Raw genomic sequence first — 27,023 nt, 5'->3', positions numbered from 1 at the left:
GTCTTAGGCACTATCTTTACTAAACTTATTAATAAAAGTAGTAATAGTATCTTTAGATACCTTAGGGATAAACTTTTTAAGTGTTTTTATAAGAGTATATAGGTTACTATTATTAACTTAGCCTACGTTAAGGAGCTTAATAATTATAAGGTTATAAGTGCTAATAATAATACTATAGGTAGTATTATATTTATTCTCCTAATTCTTATACTTATTAGTGTTAATTACTAGTTAAGGGACTTTATAGTTAATATATTTCTTAACTCTAGTAGTATAAAGTAACATGTTAACTAGGACTTACTATTATAACTAATTTAACTCCCCCTTAAGCTTAGGGACAGACTATATAACTATTTAGTAGTTAACCTTGTTAGCTATAATAGTAGTTAATTACTAACGTAAAGGAGGATAATGTAATATATAATGTAGATAAGAGTCTTCCCTAGACCGTAGGTAGCCTAATAATATATTAAACTTTATATATTTCCTTTATAAGATAAGGGGTATATCTAAATTATTATGTAAATTACTGCTGTTTATTAGACGTCTAAGTAAGAAGGGGTATAGATAGGGGTAGGAGTAACGTTTTAAGTTTGTTGCTTGTTGTTGTTATTAAGAGATAATATAACTATAGTAGATAGGTAGTTAGAACAGTAATATAGGTAGTAATTACAACGTTTTATAGATATTACTATAGACTATTTAAAAAAGTAAAAAAGAAGGGGCAAAGGCAGCTAATTAATTAATTATAAAGAAAATTAATTAGTATTAACCTAGGCCTTATAACCTATAGGAGTAGTAAGGTAAGGTAATATCTGTTGATATTAGTAATAACTGTGATATAAAGCTAACTAGGAGTAGGCTGCCTACAGTAGGCAAAGGCTAGCCAAGAAGGAGATAGAGGTAGGTCATGTGACCTATAGGCTCCTTTACTAATATACCTAGTAATACTCTTCTTTAGTAGTTATAAAAGTATTTATAAGTAGCTAAATTAGTAAATAATAAGTATAATATTATTACCCTAGATTAGCTAGTTAGTAAAGTTATTAAATTTTATATTATAATAGTCTATATTCTTTAAGTAAAAGAGAAATAAAGTATTAGTAGTTATTATATAAAAAATAAGGTTAGTAAGTAGTATAAGTATATTAATTACCCCTAGGAATTTAAAGTAATTACTACTACTAAAGTAAATACTTACTTTACTTACTTAGGTAGTATTTATAGGTATTTTTTTACTTAAGTAATACTAAAAGGTAAAGTATTACTTATAGCTAGTAGTTAATTTTTTAGCTACACTAGTGTTAAGTATAATACTATAAAAAGTTACTACTAAATAGTGCTTATTAAGTATAAATATCTTATTAGTTTTTATAGTTTTACTAGGTAGTAGCTCCTTTAGTAAGTTCTTATAAGTAAGTATATAAGTAGTTACCTAGTTATATAACTTAGAGAATATAGTTAGGCTATTAATTAATAGTTATATAAAGAAGGTAGTAAATATAAAAAACATTATATTTATATAGTTATTATTATTACTAGTAGGTTATTTATTACTATTACTTACTTCTTAGAGATAACTTATATTATAACTTTTATAGTTAAAAAAAAAGTAGTTAAAGGTAGTTAATAAAGCTTATATAAAGTAAATACTTTTATATTAGTTAAATAAAGATTACCTTTCTTCTTTAGTATACTTAGTTAACTAATAACTAGGCTTACTATAAGTAAAGTACTTCTTAGTTAATTTATTACTATATTAGCTTTTATTATATTAGTTACTTTATAAAGAGCCTTATATTTACTATAGATTAGTATAATTATTATAGCTACTATTATACTTATAGTTAACTTAAAATTACTTATCTTCTATAGTAGATTTATTTATAAGGTATTATATAGGTAGCTTATAGTAAAGTAAAGTATTTACTACTCTATTATATAGTTATATATAGAGGCTATAGAATATAGCTAGTAGGTTAAAGAAGACTATAGTATACTTAGGTATACTATAGTAATAAGTAATAAGGCACTTATAATAATCCTTATCCTTAGGTAGACTATTATAAGTAGTTACTTTAACTAGCTTAGTAACCTTTTTAATAAGTAACTTATAGATTTTAAGCTTATTCTTACTATAGGTTTTATAAGTAATTAAGTTAAATAATATATAGTAAAGCTTAGTAATATAGGCTAAGTGTACCTTATTACCTTTAAATTATTCTTTAAGCTTTACTATTAAAGTATTAAAATTACCTACCTATTAATAGAGGGTAAAGATATAATACTCTTATAGTTTACCTTAAAGTATTACTTAAATTACTACTTTATAGTAGTCTTATAATATACCTACCTAGATATAAAGGTTATAAAATAATAGTAATTTTAAGTTAATAGTCTTATACTAGCTACTAGTGTACTTTATAGCCTAGTTATTAAAGTATATTTTTATAAGGTTACTTATTTACTTTAGTGTTAGCCTTAATATTACTATTAATATTATAGTTAATAAGAGCTTCTATAGTAGTATAGTAGTTATTATATATAGGCTATAGATTTTAGCTATTATATAGGGTTTTAGTGTTAATAAAGGCAGTAGTAAAGTAAAGGTTAAGTTATTATAGGAGGTCTAATAGGTAATTACTTATAATAGGCGTACTTTAGCTAGTTTCTTACTATATAGGATTATATTATAACCTCTAATATTCTTAATAAAGTTAAGGTCTTTAAGGTATAGTTTAAAGTTATAAAATAATCTTTTAATAATAATAATTATCTTATTAGTCTAGTAGGTATCTTCCTTTTATTAAAAGGTATTAAATATACATTAGGTAATTAATAGGTGTTTACTATAGTTAACCTATATACTATAATTAATAAAGAAGTTATATAGGCTTATTAGGACCTTTTAGTTAATTACCTTAAAGTTATTTATAGACTATTTACTAAAATCTTTATAAGTATAGTAAAGTAATTTACTACTAATATAGTTATAATACTTATAACTACTAATATAAAATATAGTAATAGTGTTAAGTATAAAAGCTTATTACTCCTTTATAAGGTTAGTTAGTAATTTCTTAATATAGTCTTTTCTTTATTATTATAAGAGAATATACTATATAAGGTTAGTAAGTATAGTAAAAATATTATTAATTACTACTACTTACTAACTTATATTAAGTAGTATATTATACTTACTATAAACTTCTTCTTATTGCCTTATAAGCAAAGGTATAGTAACCTATAAGCCTTACTTACTTATAAGCTTATTATATTTAGTTATCTTAGCTTAGGTCTTTTACTTATAGGTATAGTGTTATTTACTATTACCCTCTATTAGCCTAATAACCTCTTAGATATAGGCGTTTCTTTTAGTAAACTAGAAGGCGTATACGTTTATTAAAAGGATTACTACTAGTAGTATAGATAGTTAGAAAAAAATATACTCTTATAAGTAAATAACTTAAGAAAAAACAATAAGCTATTATATTAGCTACTTATTAATACTATTAGTTAATAAAAAGAGAAAAAATAATAGACTATTATATTAGTAACTTATTAATATTATTAGTTAGTAAAAGGGGTATATATATAAGAAAAAGAAGTTAGTAAGCTAAAGAGCTTATAATAAATAGGATATAGTAAATAATTACTAGTTAGCTATAGGTATATAAAGTAAAGGGTTTTTTATAGTTAAGAGTACTTCTCTAAAGGTAATAAAGCTTATATAATAGACATAAATTAATAAGGTTTCTACTAGTTAAGGGGACTAGTTATAGATCTATTAATTAACCTATTATAATAGGTAATTAGTATAAACTATTATAGTAAGGGTATTTATAGAGGCGTTTTTTAGTACTTACTTACTCTAGGTATATAAATAATTAACTAGTAATAATTACCTTTTCTTATAGTCCTTACTAATCTATAGTTTAGATAGTAAAGTTAACTTATATAGTTAATAGTAAAGTTAACTACTAATTAGTGTTAGTAACACTAAGGGATAGGTTAATATAGTTAACTATATATATTAGTAGTAATTAATAAATAATAGGGAGGGTAACTATAGTTCTTTATTATATATAAAGAAAAGAAAGATAATTATTATAGGTTAGTTAGTTAAATAACTAACTTATTATCTATAAATCCTTAGAGAATCTATAGCTAAATATCTAAGGATTTACTAGTAATAAGTTATTAGGGTTAACCTAATAACTTTAATATTTATCTATAATAGTTAATATTATAATAATAACACTAATTACTTAGTATAGAAAATATTAAGGCACTTAATTAGTATATTATCTAGTAAATAAATAACCTTAAATAAGGACTATTATTTTACTTACTTAACCTTAATATTATAAAACTCTTTATTTTTATTAATAAGTTATTTATAAATAATAAAGATTTAACTTTATAACTAAGGTTTATTATTCTTTTAGTAAATAAAGCTATTATAAGTAATAATAATAGTAATAACTTTATAGTAACTAGTAATATTATTTACTTTAGCTTAATAAAGTATAAATAAGTAACTTAAAGTATATTAGCCTTAGAGATCTATAGTATAGTTACTAGTACTAATATTACCTATATAATTAGTATAACCTTAGTAATAATAACTAACTACCTTAAGATTCTTTATATACTAACTATTCTTTATATTAACTTATACTTACTTTATAAGTGCCTTATTAAGTTAAGTATAATAAAAGTAAAAAGGCTTATAATTAATATTATAGCCTTATAGTAGTTATATAAGTAATATAAAGTCTATAAAGTCTAGTAGATCTAAGGTAATAATAATTCTATTAATAGATTTATAAAGTTATTACTAAATAAAGTATTAAAGTAGCTAGTTAGTAATAAAACTATAAAGATTAAAATAAAGAAATAAGTTTTATATACTATATAATAAGTTATATAAACTAGAAGTATTATAATACTTTTAGGCCTTTAATCTTTATTATATTTTTAGGCCTTTTAGCTACTAAGTAGTATTTAGGTTATTTAGCTATTTCTCTTTATATAAGAAAGTTACTAGTATTAGGATATTTATTACTAGTAAAAAGTAAAGCTAATCTAAGGTTATATAACTAACCTTAGTAGCTTACTTACTTATACCTTTATAAATATTTATAGTAGCTACTAACTTTAAACTTCTTTATATTATTATACCTCTTTTATATTAATAGTAATATATACTATTTACTATCTTTAGTTAAATAGCCTATAATACTAACACTATAGTCTAGTTTATAAGCTAGGCCTAAGATATAATAATTATCTTAAGAAAGCTAATCTTAACTAGCTTTAAAGTATAAATCTTTACTTAATCTAGGTCTACCTTTAGTAGCTTTAGTATATTTATAGTAAAGGTCTATATAGACTAGTCTCTTAGGTCTAGCCCTAAGTTAAGGCTAACTAGGCTATATAAGTAGCCTAGTTAACTTTAACTTAATAAGTAATAATAACTTATCTTAGCCTTATATAGCTAGTAATCTACTATATATATTAAGATAATCTTTTTTTATTTATATAGTTTTTCTAGGCTTTCTAAAAGCTTAGTATTAAAGCTTTTAGTACTTACTAAAAAATAATAAAATAGATTTAGCTTTTATAACTAAAAAAAAATATAAAAGCTAAAGTATTTCTAAAGTACTATTTATAGTATTTTTATATTAAATAAATTTATATATATAATAAGTCTTTTTTTATATTACTTTAATTATTAGTTTACTATAATATAAGTTAACTAGTTTAACTAAAAAGATAATATCTTTATACTTTTTTTATAATTATCTTCTAGACCTCTTTAAAGAAATAACTTATTTATTACTAGTACTAACTAACTAGAGATACTTTTACTAAGTAGGCTACTTAGTGTCTTTTTAGCCTAGAGGCCTAAAGAAATCTATAAGTACTTAAGTTAATTAACTAATATAACTACTATATAAATAATATAAATATTAGTAACTAAATAAAGGCCTATTATTAGTAAATATACTTTATTTATTAAGAGGGCTAATAAGCTTTTACTTAAGAGTTTTTTTACTAGTTATACTTATAAATACTTTTATACTATAGTACCTTAGTAAGCTTAACTAGACCTTTATTAAAAACTAGTACTTATAATAAAAGACTATTAATACTTAGCTTATTTAGTACTTTATAATATTAGTATAAGGTTAACTAAAAGCTTAGTCTAAGTACTTTATAAATAAGTATAATAGTCTAGTTTTATAATAAGACTATATAAAAAGGTTAATAAAAAGTATAGGCCTTATACTTATTATTATAAGATAAAGTTATAAGACTATAAGGTAGCCTTAAGTAAAATATCTAAGAATAGTATTACTTAGTAAAAAAAGTTTTATTATAGTTACTTAACTTATAATATAGCTCTTTATAAAGAGGGAAATTACTAGTACCTTTAGTATAAATAAAAATAAGTATAAATAGAGGTACTATATATATTTTAACCTTTATAAGGCTACTATTAGTGTCTATAGTAGAGATAAGGCTATATTACCTTTAAGGAGATAAACTATTTTACTCTCTAAGGTAGTTATATATAACTATACCTATTAGAAAACCTAGGATCCTGTCTACTCTCTTATAGATAAGCTAATAAGGGCTAGATTAGTAGTTAGGTTAGTAATTACTAGTAAATACCTTATGTTATATTAAATAGGCTTTGTATATACATGTACTTAGTAAAACGTAGAGGTAAATTAACTTCTTATTAGGTGACTTAACAGGTCTACTTTACTATTATTATATAAAGTAGTTATATACTACTTAAGTATAACTTAAGTTATTTTAGCTAACTAAAAGGTATAATTCCCTCTTAATATAACTAAGGGCTAAATAACTAGTCTATGCCCTTTGACCTTAAATTATAAACTATTTATAGTTAACTAACTAGGTGTTATATAATTATTAGTATTAATATTTTAATATTTACCTTTCTTCTTTTATAATTATATATACCCTTGTGTTAACTAATTAGATAGTCCTAATTAGTTCTATAATAACTTTACTTTTAGTAGCCTACTATTATATATAAAGTTATCTAAATAAAAATAAACTCTAAATATACCTTTTCTAAGAGTAAATATAAGGTAATACTTACTAAGCTAATTAAATCTATTCTTTTATATATACTTACTGTTTAGTTATTTTTAAATAGTTACTTACTTATATAATAAGTGTTTACTTTACCTTTACTTCTTCTTTTACTTATATTTATATACCTTTCTTTCTTTTATATAATTAGTAGCCTTAACTTCTCTATATAAATACCTTCTACCTTTTACCTTTTTTTTCTTTTTTTCTTTTTTCTTTATCTTTTTTAATAATAATAAATAATATATAAAACTTTACTAGTATAGTAACCTTACTACTTCTTTTCTTTATCTCTCTTATATATTAATTAATTAATAACTTCTTTTTCTCTTAACTTATTAATTATTATTACTTTATATATATCTTCTTCTTCCTTTATTATTAACTTTACTAATTTATAATAGACCTTTTTATATATTATAATAGCTTAGCTTAGACCTTAGCCTTTAGTTATTAGTTCCCTTAGGGTTTAATAGGACTAGAATAGTATAACCTAGCTTTATATCCTAATAGGTAACGCCTAAAACTACACTTTTCTCTAGCTTTTACTATTAATATATAAGGTTCCTTTTTCCTTATTATAGTTTATATATACTAACTTTTATTAAACCTTTAGGATAAAGAATAAAAGGTTATTAATATACCTTTATATAATATTACTATTTATTTAATACTAAACTTTTATCTAAGAGTTTATTACTAAAGTAATTTAATATAAAGGCTACTTTTATATAATACTTATTTAGTCCTATAGCTAACTTATATAGGCTACCCTAAAAGTATATAAATAATATACTTTACTACTTTACTAACTACTATTACCTAAATAACTATTAGGAGAAGTATATAGTAAGTGTATCTAGATAAGCTATAAAGCTTAATATAGCTATTATAGCTAAAGAGAGGTTTCTTTAGGTAATAATAGTAGTAATTCTAGTAATAGTAGTAATAGCTAAGGTAACTATAAGAAACTATTAGTCTCTAAAGGCTAAAACCTTGTACACTAAGGAAGCGTTTAAGAAAAGGTGTTAAAGAAAAGGCTTCTTCTTAGCTCTAGTGCTAAGCCCTAATCCTTAATTAGGATTAGATCTAAGGTATATTTTCCTTTATATAACTAAGTAATAGGTAAGTATAAAAGGTTTATATACTCTCTATAACCTAGTAAAATATATTTTCTTATATAGTAGATTTATATACTTTAGTTATAGTTAAGGTCTTTAGTCTAGTTAGGTTTAGAATATATTTAGGGTTTTAGAGTTAAATAATACCTTTTTTATAGTATAAAGGTAAATACTTATATAAATTAATTATTAATTAGTCTTCTTAATTTATTTAATATATACTTTAATTTAGATCTTTAGTGTATTTATACTAACTAGCTTTTTAAGGCTAAAGTTAGGTAATTTCTTAGTAAGTATATTTACTAGGTTATCTCTTTTATTAATCTATTTAACCTCTAAGATCTTTTTTTCTTATATAATTTATATAGGCTTATAATATTAATTATAAGTTACTTTTTATCTATTATTCTTAATTATATAAGGTATTTATATAGTAAATAAAAGTCTAAATATATAATAACTAGAATCCTTAGAATATTAAGTGTATAAAGGATCCTATTAAGTTTATACTTAAAGTAATCCTACTATTAAAACCTATTATTATACTATAAAGCTTACTTATAAGTAACTTTATATAACTCTTTTACACTTAGTAAAGCTCTAATAATAATATTACCTTAGATTTTAAAGTTAGTCTTTATATAAGTAACTTCTTCTACTAGTATAATAATAAAACTAAGTTATAATATTAGGTCTATATTATTAGTAAATAATCTATTAGTAAAGATATATATCTTTATATAAGTAAAAGAAAAAGGTATATAGGTAAGTCCTTTCTTAGGTTATCTATTTACTATTTAATTTATATATTTAGGTCCTTAATTACCTAAGGGGTATCTCCTTAGTCTAAGTAGTAATTACTAGATTATATAATACCTCTAGTTAATAGATTAAGGTAATATATACTCCTTTTGCCCTCTAAGAGATATATTACTAAGAGAATTATCTAAAGTCTTATTAACTAACTATAGTTAATTTACTTAACTTTTCTAGGTAAAGGTAATATTTTATTATTATATATATAGATATATCTACTATTAAATTAGCCTAAGTTCCTAGAGATAAAATAGTCTTTAGCTTTATATAAATCCTTTTTCTAATAACTTCTTTCTTCTTTAGTTAAGAATTATATAGTTATAAATAAAAAGTATTATTAGTTTATATAACTATAATTCTAAAGTTATCTTTATTATAGTATATAAAAGGTATAGATTATATATAGACTAGGTTATCTTTAACTTCTCTTTATAGTATTTAATATAGGTCTTATACTAGTATAGGCCTAACTTTATAAGGCTATATAATAGTAAAACTACCTAAAGAGTATATCTTCTAGGTATTATTTTTAACTCTTTTAGTAGTTATATAAGGATTATTCTACTAAGGGGTCCTTAGATTAAGTGTACACTTAGGTAATATCTCTTAACTCCCTTAGCACTTATAGTCTTATATAAGGTTAGGCCTAGAGCTAGTATAAGGCACTAGCTTATCCTTTAGATAGTTAGTACTTAAGTAAGAAGTAATTTTTTCTTTTATTACTAAACCTTTATAATAAGCCTAGATTTCTTATATAGCTTATTATTAAGGTTCTTTACTTTTATACTATATATATTCTATAGATATAGACACCTTAGTAGTCCCTTAGGTTATATTATATAACCTTTAAAACACTTATCTTATTAAGAATTAATCTTAACCTTATCTAACTCTTTGTATAAAGCTCCTAGGGTTATAATAATATTATTAAATAAAGCTTAACTATAAGGTTATAGTAATCCTTTTTTTTTTAGGTTAAAATATCCTTTAGGATCTTTATATAGGCCTCTATTAACCTTTCTTTAGTCTTCTCTTTATCTAGGTTACTCTTATAAAGTTAGTTAAGTAATATTATTATCTAAAAGGTTATTAAAGGTTAGTTCTTATAATAAGGCTTAATGTATATTATATAAAACTAGGTAAGACTATTTACTATATTAATAGTAATTATATATCCTTTAATACCCTAGATTTTATATAGGCCTATTTATCTTTGTTTTTCTTTATACTAGGACTTTACTTTAGATAAAAGTAATAGTATAGCCTAGAGATTTAGGCTATTCCTAGTGTTAATTATATAGTTAATCTTTACTTCTATATAAATACCTTATAGTATTTTTATAGCCTTCTAAATTACTTTAGCTCTTTAAATAATATTATATAATAGAGGTAAATCTTATTAATCTTAGATATATCCTAAAGACAAGAAAGGTTAGTATAATCCCTTATAGGCTAGTAGTATTATTTAAGGTCTTTATAGCTATCTAGAGAATAACCTCTTTATCTATATTATAGCTAAGTTCTTTGTAAAGTATATTATATATATATTATAAAGGTATATATACTTTTTTTACTTTACTAACTGCCTAGTAGGCTTTTACTAGTATTTCTTTATATAAGATGCCTATAATCTTAGTATTATTCTTAAACTTTTTTAATATAAAATTTATACCTAGGTTATATATAATATAGTTAGTAGACCTATATATATAGCTATCTAGTACTTTAGGAGAGTATTCTAGGTGTCTTATATAGATAATAATTTAAGGAAAGTTATACCTTAAAAACTTATTTTATATTAATAATATATAGTATATTCTTGTCTCTAAGTTATATAATGTCTATAACTATTTTATAGTTAAAGTAGCTTTTATTCTTAATAAAGAACTTAAAATATTATAGTGCTAGGTTATATAATTAGTAATAATAATAAAACTTCTAGATCTTTTTAATATTAATATATTAATATTATTATATCTAGTGTTCTTTAGAAGCTAGTAAAGTTAATTTATATAGGGGTGTCTAAATTATTTATAAAGTCTTTATAGCTACTCTTTAGTAAAGAAGGTTAAAGCCTTTATATAACTAAGGTTAAAGAAAAGGTGTCTTTATTTTTATATAATAAGTATATAAGTATTATCCTTTTATATAATAGTATTAGTAATATTATTAAAGTATACACCTAGTTAATTAATATTATATAATAAAAATAGGAATAAGGTTAAGGTGTTAAGAATATAATACTTAATTATTCTTAGCTAGTTCTTTATCTCTATAGTTCTTATTAACGTTATAAAGTTATTTACTTTAAATTATATATAGGTAAAACCTAGGTTTTAAGAGATCTTTATATATAGGTTCTCTCTTAAGTATACTAGTACCTAGGGCTTTCCTATAGTTAAAAACTTAGCTACTCTAGTATCCTATAGTTCTCCCTAGTATATTATATAATAAGGGTCCTTAAGCAAAAATTAACTTACTTTAATAGTCTTTAGAGCTAAGAATATATTTTTACTAGTTATATAATAAAAGAAAGCTAAAGTTAGTAAATACTAAGAGACTTCTTAGTTATCTAAGAATTATTCTTTATTATATAAGTTATTATTCTTCTTTTCCTCTTTTATAAGGCTTTTTTTTTTACTTTAAGGAGATAGGCTATAAAGTCTTTATATAGGTCCTAGGCAAGTGTATTATATACCTAAAGATATTAAGTCTTTATATAATTATATTCTTTCTCTATATAGTTAGTTAACTAGTATTCTTTCTTTTTATATATAAAACACTTCTTAGGTGTATTTATATAAAAAGGTCTTAGTTAAAATAGTTTATCTTTTCTCTCTCTATTAAAGGATTAGTAAAGTAGTTAATTATATAAAGGTCTTTGTTATAGTTTATCTTTATAGTTTAAAGTATACCTTTAGTCTATAAAGTTAATATTATATAATATAGTCTTCTTGTCTAAGGTAACTTATAGAGAAGCCTTAAGATTAAAGAAGAACTCTTTATATAAATAGTATACCTTAAGATTACTAAGAGTAGTCTTTAGCTCTAGAATACCTTAGTAAGCCTAGGTAACTTATATATAAAGTATAATTTTCCTTTAGAAACCTAAACTAAGTGCTTATTATATAAGAGGTAACTTATCTAGTAATACTTCTAGTACTTTTATTAGTGTCTTATCTAGATTCTCTTATTTAACTTATATAAAAGATATAGTAGTCTAATTAGTCTAATAAAGACTATAGTTAACACTAGTATTAAAGTATATATCTAGTATAGTATATATTTTATTTTACCTTTATATAGGTCTAATATAATAAAGGTAAAACTTTTTATATAATTAAATAAAATATCTAGAAAAACAGTATAATATTAGTCTTTTATAATCTAGAGATAGTAGTAGAAACTAATAAATACTTTAGCTTTATTATAAAGTATATTATATAGCTTTCTTATATAGTTTTTCTTTTTTCTTTAGCCTTTTTAGAAAATAAAGATTATATAAGGTTTATATAGTCTATTATTAATTATTTACTTTAGTAAAAGGTTATAGATATCCTTTTAGAGTATAGGTATAGTTTAGCTTTAAGATTTAGGAAACTTTTTACCTCCTAGGTAAGTTATACTTTATATAAGGTTGTTTATATAATAGGCTTTCTAGTCCCTTAAGCTACTAGTGTATCCTAGAGTTTAATTAACTTTATTAGTGTCTTAGCTAGGTCCTATTATATAGTAGCTTAAGGATCTCTAACAGTAGTTATTAGTATATTTATTATATAACTATTAGACTTTTTTTAATATTACTCTTAGAGTTATTATATAAGGTTAACTACTTGTTTATTTTTAGGCTTTATCTTAGTATTAATAAAGATACCTTTTTTTATAATTTACCTAATAAACTCCTTAAAGTATATATAATATATATACTTCTAGTAGTTAGCTATTTAGTCTTTAAAGTTAATTATAATTATTCTTTTAAGTTAGTGTTAGTTTAGATTTATATAGATAATCTAGTATATCTTATATACTAAATATATTATAATCTTTTTCTAGGATAAATTATTAGTAAGGTCTTAATATTTAGTTTAGTATTAAGGTAGTGTTTAAGATCTCTAGGTTATAATTATAATACTACTACCTTCTAATATATTTTTATATATAAAGATATATTCTTCTTAGGTAGGTTCCTCTTTTTAGCTCTAGGTATTCTATATTAATATATTAGTAGTTATTTTAAATTATATAATATTTAGTTAATAAAGGTAATATACTTATAGTAGTATACTACTTACTTCTTATATATATATAAGAAGGTTATAGTCTTCTCTTTTCTATTATACATAAGGAAAAATAGTATAAGTAGTTATTCTAAAGAGTAGTTCTTTAGCCCTCCTATAGTTAGGCACTATATAAACTAGATCTTTATATAAATTATAACTTATCTTAGTATAAGGGGTTATAACAAGGAGTAGTTCTTTAGCCCTTCTATAGTTAGACACTATATAAACTAACTCTTTATATAATATAGCTTAACTTTTTACTTTTACTAATCTATAATTACTATATAACTATTAATTAGTGTTAAATAGGCTTTATATATATATATACTTAGTAAAATATAGAGGTAAATTAACTTTTTATTAGGTAACTTAATAGGTCTACTTTACTATTGTTGTATAAAGTAGTTATATACTACTTAAGTATAACTTAAGTAATTCTAGCTAACTAAAAGGTATAATCCCCTCTTAATATAACTAAGGGCTAAATAACTAGTCTATGCCCTTTAACCTTAAATTATAAACTATTTATAGTTAACTAACTAGCTGTTATATAATTATTAGTATTAATATTCTAATATATTATATATTTTATAGTTAAGTTACTTACTTTATTTTTAAGTAATAAGTCCCTAGAATCCTAGTTACTTAGTGTACTTAATATAATATACCTAGAGAGTAAAGAGAGCACTTATAAAGGTCTATAAAGTAGTTAAGGGCTAGCTAAGTATATTATAGTTTATTTACTATATTACTCTTGTTAATATAGTTTATCTTATTATATAAGGCACTATTATTCTCTCTCTAAGTTAAAGTACCCTTATTTAAAATACCCCTTATTTTAAATACTTAACTTTACTATTATATATACTATTAACCTAAATAATAACACTAACTATTTTAACTATAATATTAAATATTAATTATTTAAGAATACTAGTGTTTTTACTATACTAAAATACACTAAAAATAATATTTAGTAAGCTCTTTAGGACATTAGTAGTAAGATAAGTATATAATAAGCTTCTTATACCTAGGGGATATCTATTATAACCTTATACTACTAAAGAAAAGGATATATACCTAAGAAAGTGTTTTATAAGCACTTATTATAACTATTAGCTATTTAAGAAGAGTATTTTATTATATAGGCCTTAGTCTAGGCTAGCTATAGGCTTAGCCTAACCTACGCCTAGCTATAGTCTTTTACTACCTATATAATAGCTACTAATAGTAACTATTAGTCCTTTAGTAAGTAATAAATAAAGGACTTTTATTACTATAAGCCTTAGTTAAAGATATTAAAAAGTAATATAATTAATAGTCTATAAGTTAAAGCTTATATATAAGAGATACTTTAGTTATATTCTAAGCTATATACTACTTTAATAGTTAAAGTAATTTTTTCTTTATATATATAAAATATAAATAAAACTAAGATAATAGAAGAGTAAAAAGTTAATAGCCTAGTAATTAGGCCTAGTAAAAAAAAGAAATTAATATATATATAGTAGCCTAGTTTATATATATAAATAATAACTACTAAGTAAATATTAGCTATAAAGTAAGTACTTTAACTACTTATTATATTTAAAGATAAATATATATAATAATAGTAGTTTCTTAAATATCTTTTAGTAAATAAAACTTAGTCTTTTAATATATTTAAAAATAACTAGACTAACTATATAAAAGTAGTTTACTAGCTAGTTAATATCTTTAACCTTTAGACTTAACTAAAGCTACTAAACAAGAATATAAAGTAGCTTTTAATTATAAATAAGTATAAAAGTTACTACTTTAATAATTTTATATAATAATACTTTTAAAAAAAGATATATATAGTAATTCTTTTTACCTATTTCTCTTATATAACCTAGCCTCTAGATATATTAGTCTTTAGCTCTTAGAAGGTAGTCTATTATAAGTCTATTAGTATACTATATACTTTAATAGACTATATATCTCTTAGTAAAAAGAACTTTATTTACTACTATAGTATTATATATACTTAAGCTATAATAAGTATAATAATCTAAGCTAAGTAAAAAAGGGCTAGTATATACTTATTTAACTTATCTAAGGTACTAGTAAGTTAATAACTACTATTTTAACTAAAAAAACTTTAAGTTAAAAAACTACCTTTATTAATACTAAAGTTAAAGGATTTATTAGTAGTAAGCCTACTAGCTACTCTTAAATAATTAAGAGATCTAACAAAAGTAACTTTTACTTATATCCTTAGGCCTAAAGTTAATACTCTAAAAGGCTACCTACTATTTTATAAAGTAAGTAAAGGCCTTAATCTAAAAGATATACTTATTATTATATATAAGTAATAAATTAATTAGCTTAAGAAGGTTATTAAGGTATATAAGCTATATATAAAGGTAAAGCTAGTATTAGGGCCTAATAAGCGCTTTACCTAGGTAGAGTATATCTAGGAATCTAAGTAATAGACTAAAAGAATAACTATTAAGGTAATAAAAACAGCAAGGTTATAAGAGATTAAATTTACCTTTTTTTAATATTAATTATATATAGTTAAGCTATAGTAATTATTATATTATAGTAATTTAAGTTAACTGCCTAGATACTAGTAGGGTTTATTTAAAATAAGGGGGTGCTCTAAATAGGGGTGCTTTAACTTATATTCTAGCTTATTATTAGTCATAAAACCATCTTGCACACAGACCTCACAATATAGTTAGGTAGTTATAATACATATAAAGATCACTTTAAGCCTAATAAGGAATCAGAGAGTCTTAGATTAACTTCTACTAGCCACCACTGTAGTGTGACATAGATTCTCTACCCGGGATCCGTACCGCAGCAGCCATAGCTACACACTTATTACCTGACCTGAATGTGCCTGCACTGGCCTCCTTCCATGTACCACCTTAACTGTGGCTTCAGGATATGTTCGCCCCTGAAATTAAACGTCTGTTATTGAAGCCGCAAATGGCTTTGTAGTGATTCAGCTTTCGTCACTTTCAGACGTCCCTATTACAGACTCCTCGCGCTCAACTGACTTCGCTATTCGCGCGGGAATCTGTCAATAGAAACCCCCGGGAGGAAAAAGTCCAAACTATCACTCACTTGTGGTCTGCTTGACGAAACGACCCGTGAGGCCCGCCTTGGCGATAATCTTCTCCGCTATTTCCACTCCCTTCAGTATCTCCCTCACCCAGTAGTCGGCATACATCCTCTTCCAGTCCTCCGTCTGCGCCGCCGCGACCGTCTCCTCGCTTGAATTCGACTCATCTCTCCTTTTATTCCTGCTCTCGAGCATCGCCAGCCTGGACGCCTCCTACCACCGGCTCCGGCTCGGCCCAGCGTGGAGCACGGGATCGATCCACATCAGCGAACCAGGACCGAACCCCTTCCCGGCGACGTCGAACGTGTCCCGGTTAAGCGCCATGAAGACGTTGAGCAGCGCCCGGCGCGAGCTGACCTGCGTCACAAACATGTCCAGCCTCAGCCTCGCGTGCTTGCACATCCACGCGGAGGCCCCGTTCTCCGGGTTAAACACGTACGTGTTAGTCGCGATGCACAGCACGATCCAGAACGCGATGCCGTACGCATCCCACCCCTTGATTGCCGCCGCCCCAATCGCTAGCGAGCACCAGCACGCGGAGCGCCTGCTTCCAGTACCACTCCGTTCAGGGCTTCCCGTCGAAGTCCGCGAGCCGGCCGCTGTCGCCGTGGCCCTCGCGCATGTGCGAGTGGTGCTCTGACCGTAGCGGCCAGTTCAGCAAGCTGAAGTCGCTCGGCGGCGAGATGCGCAGCTGCCGCGGGCTGGAGCCGAAGATAGCCCTGATGACGAGGCCCGTCAACGGCACGATGAGGAGGAAGGCCGTCATAAGCTAGCTCTCCGAGAGGACCCCGATCGCGAGCAGCCCCGCGAGGAGGACCTTACCTGCCGACGTGTATATAGTGTACATATTGAGAAGCATGTTCCTGGTCGTCGAAAGCGCGGCCCGCAAGACCTGTATCACTTCAAGGGTATAGATGCAGACGTTGTCGCGCTTCATATTGTCGTGGGTGTTGTGGATAACCGTCCGCGGGGCCGTCGAAAGGCAGAGGCGGAGGGTCTCGGGATTCGCCATGAGGTATTTGTTGCCGTACCGCCCGTCGAGGCACGTCAAGCCCTGGCTGCGGCCGAAGCGGTCGAGGCAGCACGTCGCATCCTTGGTCTTCTCCGAGAAGAGGAGACGGCTTGTTGAGGGGGTTACCGGCCAGCACCAGAGGAGCGTCGCACCGGAGAGCTGGTATGTGTGTAATCGGCGGGGGACGTCGACGAAGTCGATGAGGGCGGAGAGGGGGATAATTCCGGCGAGTTCTCGTGCCCATGGGTACCGATCGAGGACGATCTCTAGGTCGGACCAGCTCAAGAGGAGCATTTTGAAGTTAGCATGCGCAGATCAAGATCAAAGTCGTCGATAGGTAAGCTTGATGAATGCGTTACCAAAGCTTGTAGTGCTGTTGTAAAGCAATTGCGGCATAAGGAATACTTGATTCGGTCCCAATTGTGCCTTTTCTGCGTCAGCACTGAGAGCTCCCACAATTCAGATCCTACACTTCCAAAACCCCTCAGCTCTATCATGCTCACCACTGTGGCGTTTGATTTTAAACTTCATGCGCCACTTTGAGGTGTAGCTTATCTATGCACTCTGCCTTACCGAGCCAAGAGGGCTCCTAGACGTAGTGTCTTGGACACTTATTACTTGCCGCCATGTCTATATTGCCTTGGGCTCTCAAATACAGATACGCACCCGGGACGACAGACTTAGGGCTGGCCTGATGCAACGTACCCCTCTGCTCCTCTCGAGCCTGCTGAGGGGGGATATGCAAGTCTAGCAGGCCCTCACCGATCCCGGACAACTTGGCACACCAAGGCCTGTGAAAGGACCGCTAAGGCTCCATTGCTGCCCAGTTTCGCTCACCCGGCATGTCGGCTATGCAAAGCTGTCGTGAAACAGTCAGAGGGCGATTCGCACCCTGGCCAGTTTCCTGGCCACTGCGGGAAGAGTGTGGATTAATAGCGCAAGCGGGACTTTTGTGAGATGTGATCAGAGTTGAGTCCAGCTGGGCACTCTGTCTTGGAAGCAATTGCGCCACGAACATGGAATTCTGTTAATAATCACATTCTGCCTTTCCTAGGTTGATGCATGATTCTTTGCTGAAGTCGCAACGAGATCAGCGAGCATCCTGCCGTTGGGAGGCTTATTGGTTGAACACCAAGGCTGGCTCAGCTCAGTATGTGCCAATCCGGTTTGCCACTCGGATCACAATTCCAGCTTGGGTTTCGAGAGACATGCAGATACAGCCAGAAACATGAGCCGCAGAGCGAGACTCGCCTCGTTGACATCCGTACCGATCTCGGTCCTCCAAAACATCTGGTGGAGCAGACTCTAAACCGCGCGAATGATGTGGAGGACGGATGCCAGAACTCTCACGTTCGCAAACACAACTGGCAGGCCTCTAATGAGGACTTTCCCGATCCCGTTGGTCAAGGCCTCGATAACACAAATAAGCAGCTTGAATAGTGGCCATTCATCCCCCGGACGATGCAGAACGAATGGCTTCGCCAGACGCAGGTCGAGAGCTCCCAGTTTACCCGGGACCCTACATGCGCCGGCGAGGAAATATTCACAAAGCTATTACGCAGGGCCTTCAGGTCTGGAATAGTCAGGTGCGGGAGCGCGGCATGTCGGGCATCCTGGGCCGCCCACGAAGCAGCAGCGCCGCCTTGCGAGTGGACTGGCTTGCGCAACTTCATATTGACCATCGTGTGCTGTTGGCTGCCGAGCAGCCAACTGGAGCTCGTGAGCCAAAGTATGTTCGAGCAGCCATGGGACCAACCGGAGCTCTAGGACTCTCTGTGCGTAGATGCCAAGGGCGCCGTGGAGATGCTGCTTTGGGCCGCGCGGTTGACGGAGGGGGATAGCGGTAAGGGGCTCGCGCCGATGCCTACAAACGACCAAGATGCTGCGGCTCTTAGGGAGGCTTTGAGGCCTGGTTACGATGCCGTTGCTTTGGAACAGAGTTTGAATTTTCAGGCGCACGGCCTATGTCCCAGCCGCCTGTGGAATATATCATTCCTCTACGAACGTGGAGTTCCCGACATCGTGCCTTTAGCTGAGATTGCACTGAGATTGCCAAACATCAACTTGGACAAAAGGCACAAGGGCTGTACGCCCCAGCTTTGCGAGCTCGGAGAGGTCAAGTCAACACGAGTACGACAGGGACAGAAGTGCCAAAGCAAGAACTGCCAAGACGAGATGAAGTTTCCTCCTGAGCTGCTCAACGAAATATTCAATCGAAGCGAGGACGGTTCCAACCACCCCAATGGCGGAATACCGCCTAGAGACTCGACGTGGAATTCGAGCTCTGCAGCGAGATATCGCCGCAATACATGGCCATCTCGCACGTCTGGTCCGACGGTACCGGCGTCGGCGCGAAACCAGCCGGGCAGGTAAACAAATGCTTATATGAAAACTTCGCCAAGATTGCGCTGGACCTGGGCTGTGATGGCGTGTGGTGGGATTCCATCTGCATGCCCACAGACAGGAAAGCCAGGGGGCCTGGCCTTGGCCTCGATGTTACAGAATTAAAAAAGGGCCAAAATTACCCTCGTTCACAACAAGAGTCTGGTCAAGTTTTCCTGGCGTGATGATGGGAGTCCAGCGGCGGCTCTAGTCCTGTCGTCGTGGTTTACGAGGGGTTGGACTGCGGCCGAGCTGTAGGCTTCTCAGGGACATGCCATTAAAGTTGCATTCGGCAATCCAGACGATCCGGGTGGCATAAACGTCATAAAGGACATAGAAGAAGATATACTGGCGCATGACTCCGTTAGTCTTGGAGAGTCGCCGGAAGGAGATTCTGCCTCCCTGAGCAGGGTGTCTTGCCTTGACCACTTCGTCGCTACCAACATTGTCCAACTCCTCCAACCCAGCAACCAGAAGCTGTCGCACTCCGCTCGAAGTCAGACGTCGTAGCTCCAGAATCTCCTGCACGCCCTGCGACACCAGACGACCTCCTGGTCTCAAGACCGGATGCTAATCGCCGGCCTCATGTCCCTCACCGAGGGAGTCATGGATCCCGAATGGAGCAGGCAGCAGATCACGCAGAACATCCTATCCACCGCCCCCAACATTCCTATCACAAATTTCATCCACAGAGAGGTGTCTATGGCTAACCTCGGGCCGTAGAGCTGGTGCCCGAGATCGAACTTCCACCTCGGGAAGGTCATGTCCTACGATTCCGGCCCGTATCCCAAAGCCAGAGTTTTCCCGTCCGGCGAGATGATGACGACGCTGGACGCCTTCGACGTGCTCCCGGACAATGTGATGATTCCCTGCGGTAGTTACCCGTTCCTGGCGGCGCGAGTGTCCCACGCGAAGGCCAACGCGGCTTACAGTCTTCTCCTCGCCAGCGAGGCGATGCGACGTTGACAGCTCTTCCAGCCCTTCTTCATCTACTTCAGCAGCACGAATCCGATCGTCGAGGGACATTAGGCCGCGTGCGTTACCCTGCAGACGTCGATTCATCCGATTCCGCCGACCAGGTCTGAAGGGTACGGAGATCCATCTGTGAGGTCTGGACAACGCGGGTCGCCGCATGCCCAGAAAGTCCAGGGATCATCGAGCAGATAGATGCAGTCGATCAAGATCCTCTTCGGCGGAGATTCCGGATCGCAGGACCATGTGTTCCCCGGCTTGTCGTTCGAATCGGTGAGATCAGCTGTTGCGGTTTTCAGAGAAACCGACGACAGCAGCTACAAAATGTATAGGTTGCTTACAAGCAACATCCGGGAATAGGGCGGAAACAATCAGGTGGGTGTAGATCTTGGTTTTCCTGTTCGTCCGGATACCTTCGGTTTATTTGAAGCTTACATTTTGTTTCCATGCGAATACAGGACCAGAGATGGCTTCCTCAACCAGTCTGCATCCATAACTTCATCGGCAAAACAGATGTGCACTTGTCCTGAACCCCGAACCCATGCGCAACAATGGAGATCGATACCGAAATGGCGGAAAGCTTGGTCGAGGCGTCTCTACTTAGCTCTCTGTCGCGAAGTTCTGATGTCAACGGTCAAGAAGTCGTTGAGGTGACATGGTCGTTTGCGCTGCCTGACTACGGCTTCAGGTGCGGAAGCCCAAGCTACCGCACCTTCAGAGCCAAGTTCCATGTCGTAATTAATCGAATCTCGTTCAAAAACCACCGGCTTAAGCTCGGACGGACGGCGTTTGAAGAATGCCTCACGCCGCATCTTCAAAGTCGAGACAATGTAAAGTGAGAGCACACAGCAACAGGATTTGTCGAGTTCACCGATTCCAGCACGTGGCTAGACACATCCACGGCTTGCAGAGAGTGTGATCTCTGTCTTCCATGGACATCACCAGTCGGACGCTATGCGAGTTCCTTTATACCGAAGCAAGCTTGGCGCCATACCTACCTGCTACCTGATCTTGTGGGCGCTTGTAGTAGAATTTGATCATGAGGGCTTGAACAAGCTGGGAAGGCGACATCTATGATTCAAGTTGTGTCTTGTGCAAATTCTCACACTCATGTGTCTGTGTTCAAGATGTATTTTGGAGAGGAACCTACCTGGGTACCACCACCCTACCTAGGTACTACGAACAGTAACTTCCAAGCACAGGAGGACAAGCTTGTCTGTCCTTCAACATTACGTGAATTTCTTTGCATGAAAGGAAAAACAACACGCCTCTCACCTGACGGACAGCTTAGGTTAGCCTGTCACTTCACAGGGACATGGCAACCTCACTAAAACATACAAAGCGTCTAGACTATCATTAATCTATTAAGACTAATTACTATTATATATATATTATAACACTAGCCTGACTTTTACTTTAATTAATATGCGCAACACCTTTCTATTACCTACTTAATTTAATCCTAACTACCTAGGTCTAGCTTAGATTAATTAAACAGCTAATAGCCTTTAATAGCTAGGCTACCTTTATCTTAATACTATAGTAAAGTAATTTATCTCTAAATATTAGCTGGCTTTAACTATATAAGACTATAGATAAAGCTATTACTAAACCCTCCCTTATTAGTATTCTACATAAGGCTATTCTCTCTTTAAATAGTTATATCTCCTAATTCTTAATACTCCTTTATAGCACTTAACAAAGGGGAAAAGAAAGGCAACAAGAGATAATAATGTTCCTACTATAGCTTTAGCTACTAGCCCTATTATATTAGACTTTACTATATAGTAAAGTCTAAAGGCTAAAGATAATCCTTAAGTTACTTTATTATCTCTTAATTTCTTTACCTCTTTACCTTTTTACTTAACTACCTTTTACTTATTAAATATATCTTTAGTCTTGTCTACTATAATACTTTAATAGTTACTAATAATAACTACCTACTATTACTAATATATAAATATATTTCCTTAAGAACTAGTACTACTGCTGTTAGGTAACATATAGGTGTAAGCCTTTTCCCCTCTATTCTTAGTAGCTATTAGTTAGATAGTCCCTAGATAATTATATCTTAACCTATAGCTTTATAAACTAGAACCTTTATTACTTTATTTTTTTCTCTTAAACTATTAGTAAACTTGTTTTCTTTATAGAGTAGTACTAGTCTAGTAGATCCTTTATAACCCTTTTCCTCTCTTACTACTGTCTTTTTCTTAACTATATTAATGCCTTCTTCTATATAAGCCCCTCCTTATATATTTAACCTACGCTTACTACTATATAATATCTACTAGTCCTATAGTATATATATTTACTAACTTACTCCCTATAAGGCAGTAGATCCTATAGATATTATATATAGAAAATTAATTAAATAGTAGTATTTTTATTAATAGTATAAGTGCCTTTTATCTTAAAAAGGTCTTACTACTTATTAATAGAGGCAGTAGGCAGAGAAAAATAAAGTTAATTACACTATAAACAGCAAAAAGAGATTAATATAAAATAACTTATAGCCTAGAGATAGGCAGAATAATAAGGCTAGTAGTAGTAGCATTAGTCTTATAATCTACTACTATCTTGTTCCTCTACCTAAGATAGCTATAGTAATATATACACTTTAGAACACTTAAAGAAGCATATATACAGCAGTAAGTAAACATGTCCCCTAAACAGATCTGGCCTGCCCAAGCCCCAACCCCATCCTGCGTCGCCAAATTAACTAAGCAAAGAGGAGCAGTAAGTCACTGCCTTTATACCTTTTGTAGAATAGTAATAGAAATTGTGTCTAATGTGATGAAATCCTTCCTGGCTTTTTACAAACACATTATCTGGGTCATCGGCGTGTGTCTTGTGGTGTCATTATCTACCGCACTAAGCGGGCTTGGAGGGGTGGCACGCATGGTGACGGGCCGCTCCGGGACGACGATAACGATGACAATGACGACGGAAACCCTAGGGAGCCTTCCTAGCACAGTGACAGGGGGCCGTGACCACGCCACCCATCTTTCCTCCCCGAGGGCGGCGACTAGCAGAGGGATGTGAACCACCTCCAGGCCATTGACAACCGCAGCAACTACCTACGACGACATAGCCCTTACGATCCGTGTCTACCACTGGTCAGTAGCATGGTCCGGGCGCTGACGTGGAACGAACATTGGGCCAAACTTTTCGGCATCGCGGCCGATATCAGGGCGCGAAATGAGAACCATACGATGCACATGGTTGAGCAGCTGCAGCGAGACGTTTGCGTGGCAACCGCGCTCCTGGGCAACGTCCACGACCACCCGGTGGTGGCCGCGTCGGGGCAGAAGGCCCACGGCATACACCCCCCCCTCCCCTTGGGCAGGCATCCGATGCCAGGGCTTTCATAAGTGAGACGCCAGACAGAATCCCATGTTGGCTCGGGTTGGACGGCGACAAGGGCTGTTGCAAAGTGACAGAGGACTGTCCTTCGGCAGATCAACACCTTTTCGCGACATGCGCTCGGAATCCGAAGCGTCCCCCAGGGCGGCAACGCTTTTGTTAGCAGCCAGGCGATCCAGCTGCACCAGGGCCTGTGCGTGGCTCGTCAGAGGATGGTGACTGAGGAGCGCAGACTGTCGTAACCGAGGACATGACGTGACAAGCGGCGGCCTAAATCGTCGACAGCGGCGCAAAGCTCCATAATAAGACGCGTCAAGGCGATCAGACAATCTCCGGCGGGGAGAGTCAGGAGCACGACGTCGTCCGCCTGGTGTTGGTCGTTTGGGCACAAGGGTTCGCCGTCAACATCCCTCGGGGGTCCCTCACGAGCTCATGCCGTTGGAAGATGCAAGCCACGGTCCAGTCGCAGAGGTACGAGACAGCGTCGTGAGTCTTGTTCTCGTGAGACGCTCGGATAAACCGGGGCTATTAGGCGAAATACCACAGGATGGCGTGCGAGGGGTCGACGGGCTCTCGACCAACCATGCATGAGGAAAGCCAGGAGTAGGCGGCGGCGGTGGAGCCAAGCAGGAACTGGTAGACGTCGACAAGCGCGGCCACATGGACAGACAGAGGACCTTGTCCGGCGTGCCAGGACTCGGAGTTGTCCCGGATGGTGGTACAGGGTACCATATTAAATCGCAAGGCCATGTAGCGCAGGTTGTGCAATAGCAACCAGAAGTCCAAGACGAGAAGGCATAACCTCGACCAGAGATTGGTTGCAGAAGCCGCGCGCTGAAAGGACGAGGTCCCAGGAGAATTCCAGGGCGGCGGCTGCGGTGTGGACGCATGTCTCGCAGACGATGCCATAGACTTAAGCTTGGTCGTCGGTAGGAGTCAGTAGTTGAGAGAGCGACTCGGCCACTGAGGTGCTTTGGTAATATACAGGAAGGATGAGGCTAAGAACGTCGGGGATCTACATGGATGCAGAAGTACGGCGAAGGGCGAGGCACGATGAGAGGATGGGCATACTGCCTCATGGTGACGGAGCCGCCGGCTTGGGGGATGTCGAAATGGAGAGAAATTGGCCGATCCGGGTTGGCAACGAAGGACTGGTGAAAACAGAGCTTGAAAGGCTGCACCTGGTCGAGGGACGCAGCATGAAACCACTCCTGGCCAAGCACAAGAACGACATGGCTGAGGCAGCAATTTGCCTATAGCGTTGTTTGGTGGCGGGGTCTAGGCGACACTTGGACCGGACCGAGACCCGAAAACGAGCCCCTACCTCAGCCTGTCCCTCGAGATACAGTTCGATACACATCATATTCAACTATTCTGCTTGTCCATGTCACATACGACCATACCCACTGGAGAACTCGGGATCCCGTCCGCTCTCCCATAGATAAGCCAGTGAGGGCTAGATTAGTAGTTGGGTCGGTGACGACCAGCGAATACCTGGTGTCATATGTTTTTACATTTTTTATTATCTATCTTATGTAATCTCTTGTTGACATCTTTTGCTGGGTTTTCCCCTCTATACCTGCTTGAATGTTGTTAGTATAAACGTTTTTTTTTGGCAGAATGCTGTTGTCAGTTCATTATATAGAGGATCAGATGCGCATGTGCAACGACCTCATGACTATCCTCATTCAGCGCAACCGGATATCCGATTGATCCCCCCTACCATCGACCAGGTCCACAATGAGTTCTGGAACAGAACCTCCAAGGGCCTGATCAGCTCCGCCAATATCATTTGACACTTTAAATAAGGACCAATATCACAGACCAAGCACCAGCCACAAGTACCAAAAAACTCAAATCGTGCTACACTAGGCCAAAAACAGGAGTATATATTATAATTTTAGTTCTATATTACAGATCTCTAATAATATTAAAGTAGGCTATATACTACTAAGAAATATAACTTTTTTATTAGTAGATCTACTAAATCCTTTATTTTCCTTATATAAATTATTACTAGGCTTTAGACTTAGGTTAAGTATAATAAATAGACTAATATCTTTAGTAACAGTAGGTAATAGTAAGTAGGCACTAGTAGTAGTAGGTAGATAAGTAGGCGCTAGTACTAGTAGGTAAGCACTAGTAATAGTAGGTAGGCGCTAGTAATAGTAGTGCTAGTAGACTATAGCTAGCTACTGCTGTTATAGGGGTTTAAGTAGTACATCTATTAAATTAACCTTTGGCCTTGTATTAAACTCTCCTTAACCCTAACCCTATGTATTTTCTTATTGGAGTACAGCTGATATCGGACTGTTATCGGTTTTGCTGATCAGGCCCCAAGTCAAACTGGACTACCTGCGGTTTCAACGTCGCCCCTGTCAAGCTCCCTGTTAAGCGCACGAACGGCGAGAGCGCTCTTCTCATCGGTTCCCTCAACCAGAATGTCCCCAAATTTGAAAGTCTTCCCAGCTATTGCCGTTCCAACCAGCCTATGCTCCTTAAAGCTAGTGTAAAACTCGGCTGCAGCCAGGAGAGAAAGAAAAGAAAGAAAAGATTATTACCTCGGCAACAGGACAGAAAAGACGGAGACAAGGTCTGGTCAAGAAGAAAAGCTGAGGTAGCAATATGACTGGAGAAAAGAAAGGGCTGAGGCGATGTAGTACCTAGTGACTGAAGTGATTGTGTGGGCTGGAGAAGCTGGCTCGCATGTGAGGCTGAGCTTCCTGCGTTAGGTACTGGGCACATACCTGGGCCAGCCGCAGCATATTGCTTAAGCAGATAAACAAGCACGTGTCACACTTAGAAAGTGTGCCACAGAAAATGTGCCTAACCAAAGTAGCTTGTGT

The 27,023-nt window shown here is 33.4% G+C and overlaps 3 protein-coding genes across 3 annotated transcripts; 1 reads left to right on the top strand and 2 right to left on the bottom strand.

The window, feature by feature from the left end:
• Positions 1 to 16,439: 16,439 nt before the first annotated feature.
• Positions 16,440 to 17,751, bottom strand: LY79DRAFT_673736 (uncharacterized protein; the record flags this gene model as incomplete). Its single annotated transcript, XM_060564215.1, has 3 exons — positions 16,440 to 16,596; positions 16,663 to 16,963; positions 17,268 to 17,751. The coding sequence occupies 3 exons, from the start codon at positions 17,749 to 17,751 to the stop codon at positions 16,440 to 16,442; spliced, it is 942 nt and encodes a 313-aa protein (XP_060408929.1).
• Positions 17,752 to 18,552: 801 nt separating this feature from the next.
• On the top strand, positions 18,553 to 20,024 carry LY79DRAFT_697870 (uncharacterized protein; the record flags this gene model as incomplete). Its single annotated transcript, XM_060564862.1, has 3 exons — positions 18,553 to 19,186; positions 19,353 to 19,572; positions 19,719 to 20,024. The coding sequence occupies exons 1-3, from the start codon at positions 18,930 to 18,932 to the stop codon at positions 20,022 to 20,024; spliced, it is 783 nt and encodes a 260-aa protein (XP_060408928.1). The 5' UTR covers positions 18,553 to 18,929.
• Positions 20,025 to 20,389: 365 nt separating this feature from the next.
• LY79DRAFT_568913 (uncharacterized protein) lies at positions 20,390 to 21,187 on the bottom strand. The gene has a single exon (XM_060559009.1). It carries the CDS (start codon positions 20,971 to 20,973, stop codon positions 20,488 to 20,490), a length of 486 nt encoding a protein of 161 aa, XP_060408927.1. The 5' UTR covers positions 20,974 to 21,187; the 3' UTR covers positions 20,390 to 20,487.
• Positions 21,188 to 27,023: the final 5,836 nt, after the last annotated feature.

Source organism: Colletotrichum navitas, assembly GCF_030913465.1.
Source record: "Colletotrichum navitas strain CBS 125086 chromosome Unknown LY79scaffold_95, whole genome shotgun sequence".
Classification (NCBI taxonomy): Eukaryota; Fungi; Ascomycota; class Sordariomycetes; order Glomerellales; family Glomerellaceae; genus Colletotrichum; species Colletotrichum navitas.
This window is presented reverse-complemented; position numbering and strand designations above follow the sequence as displayed.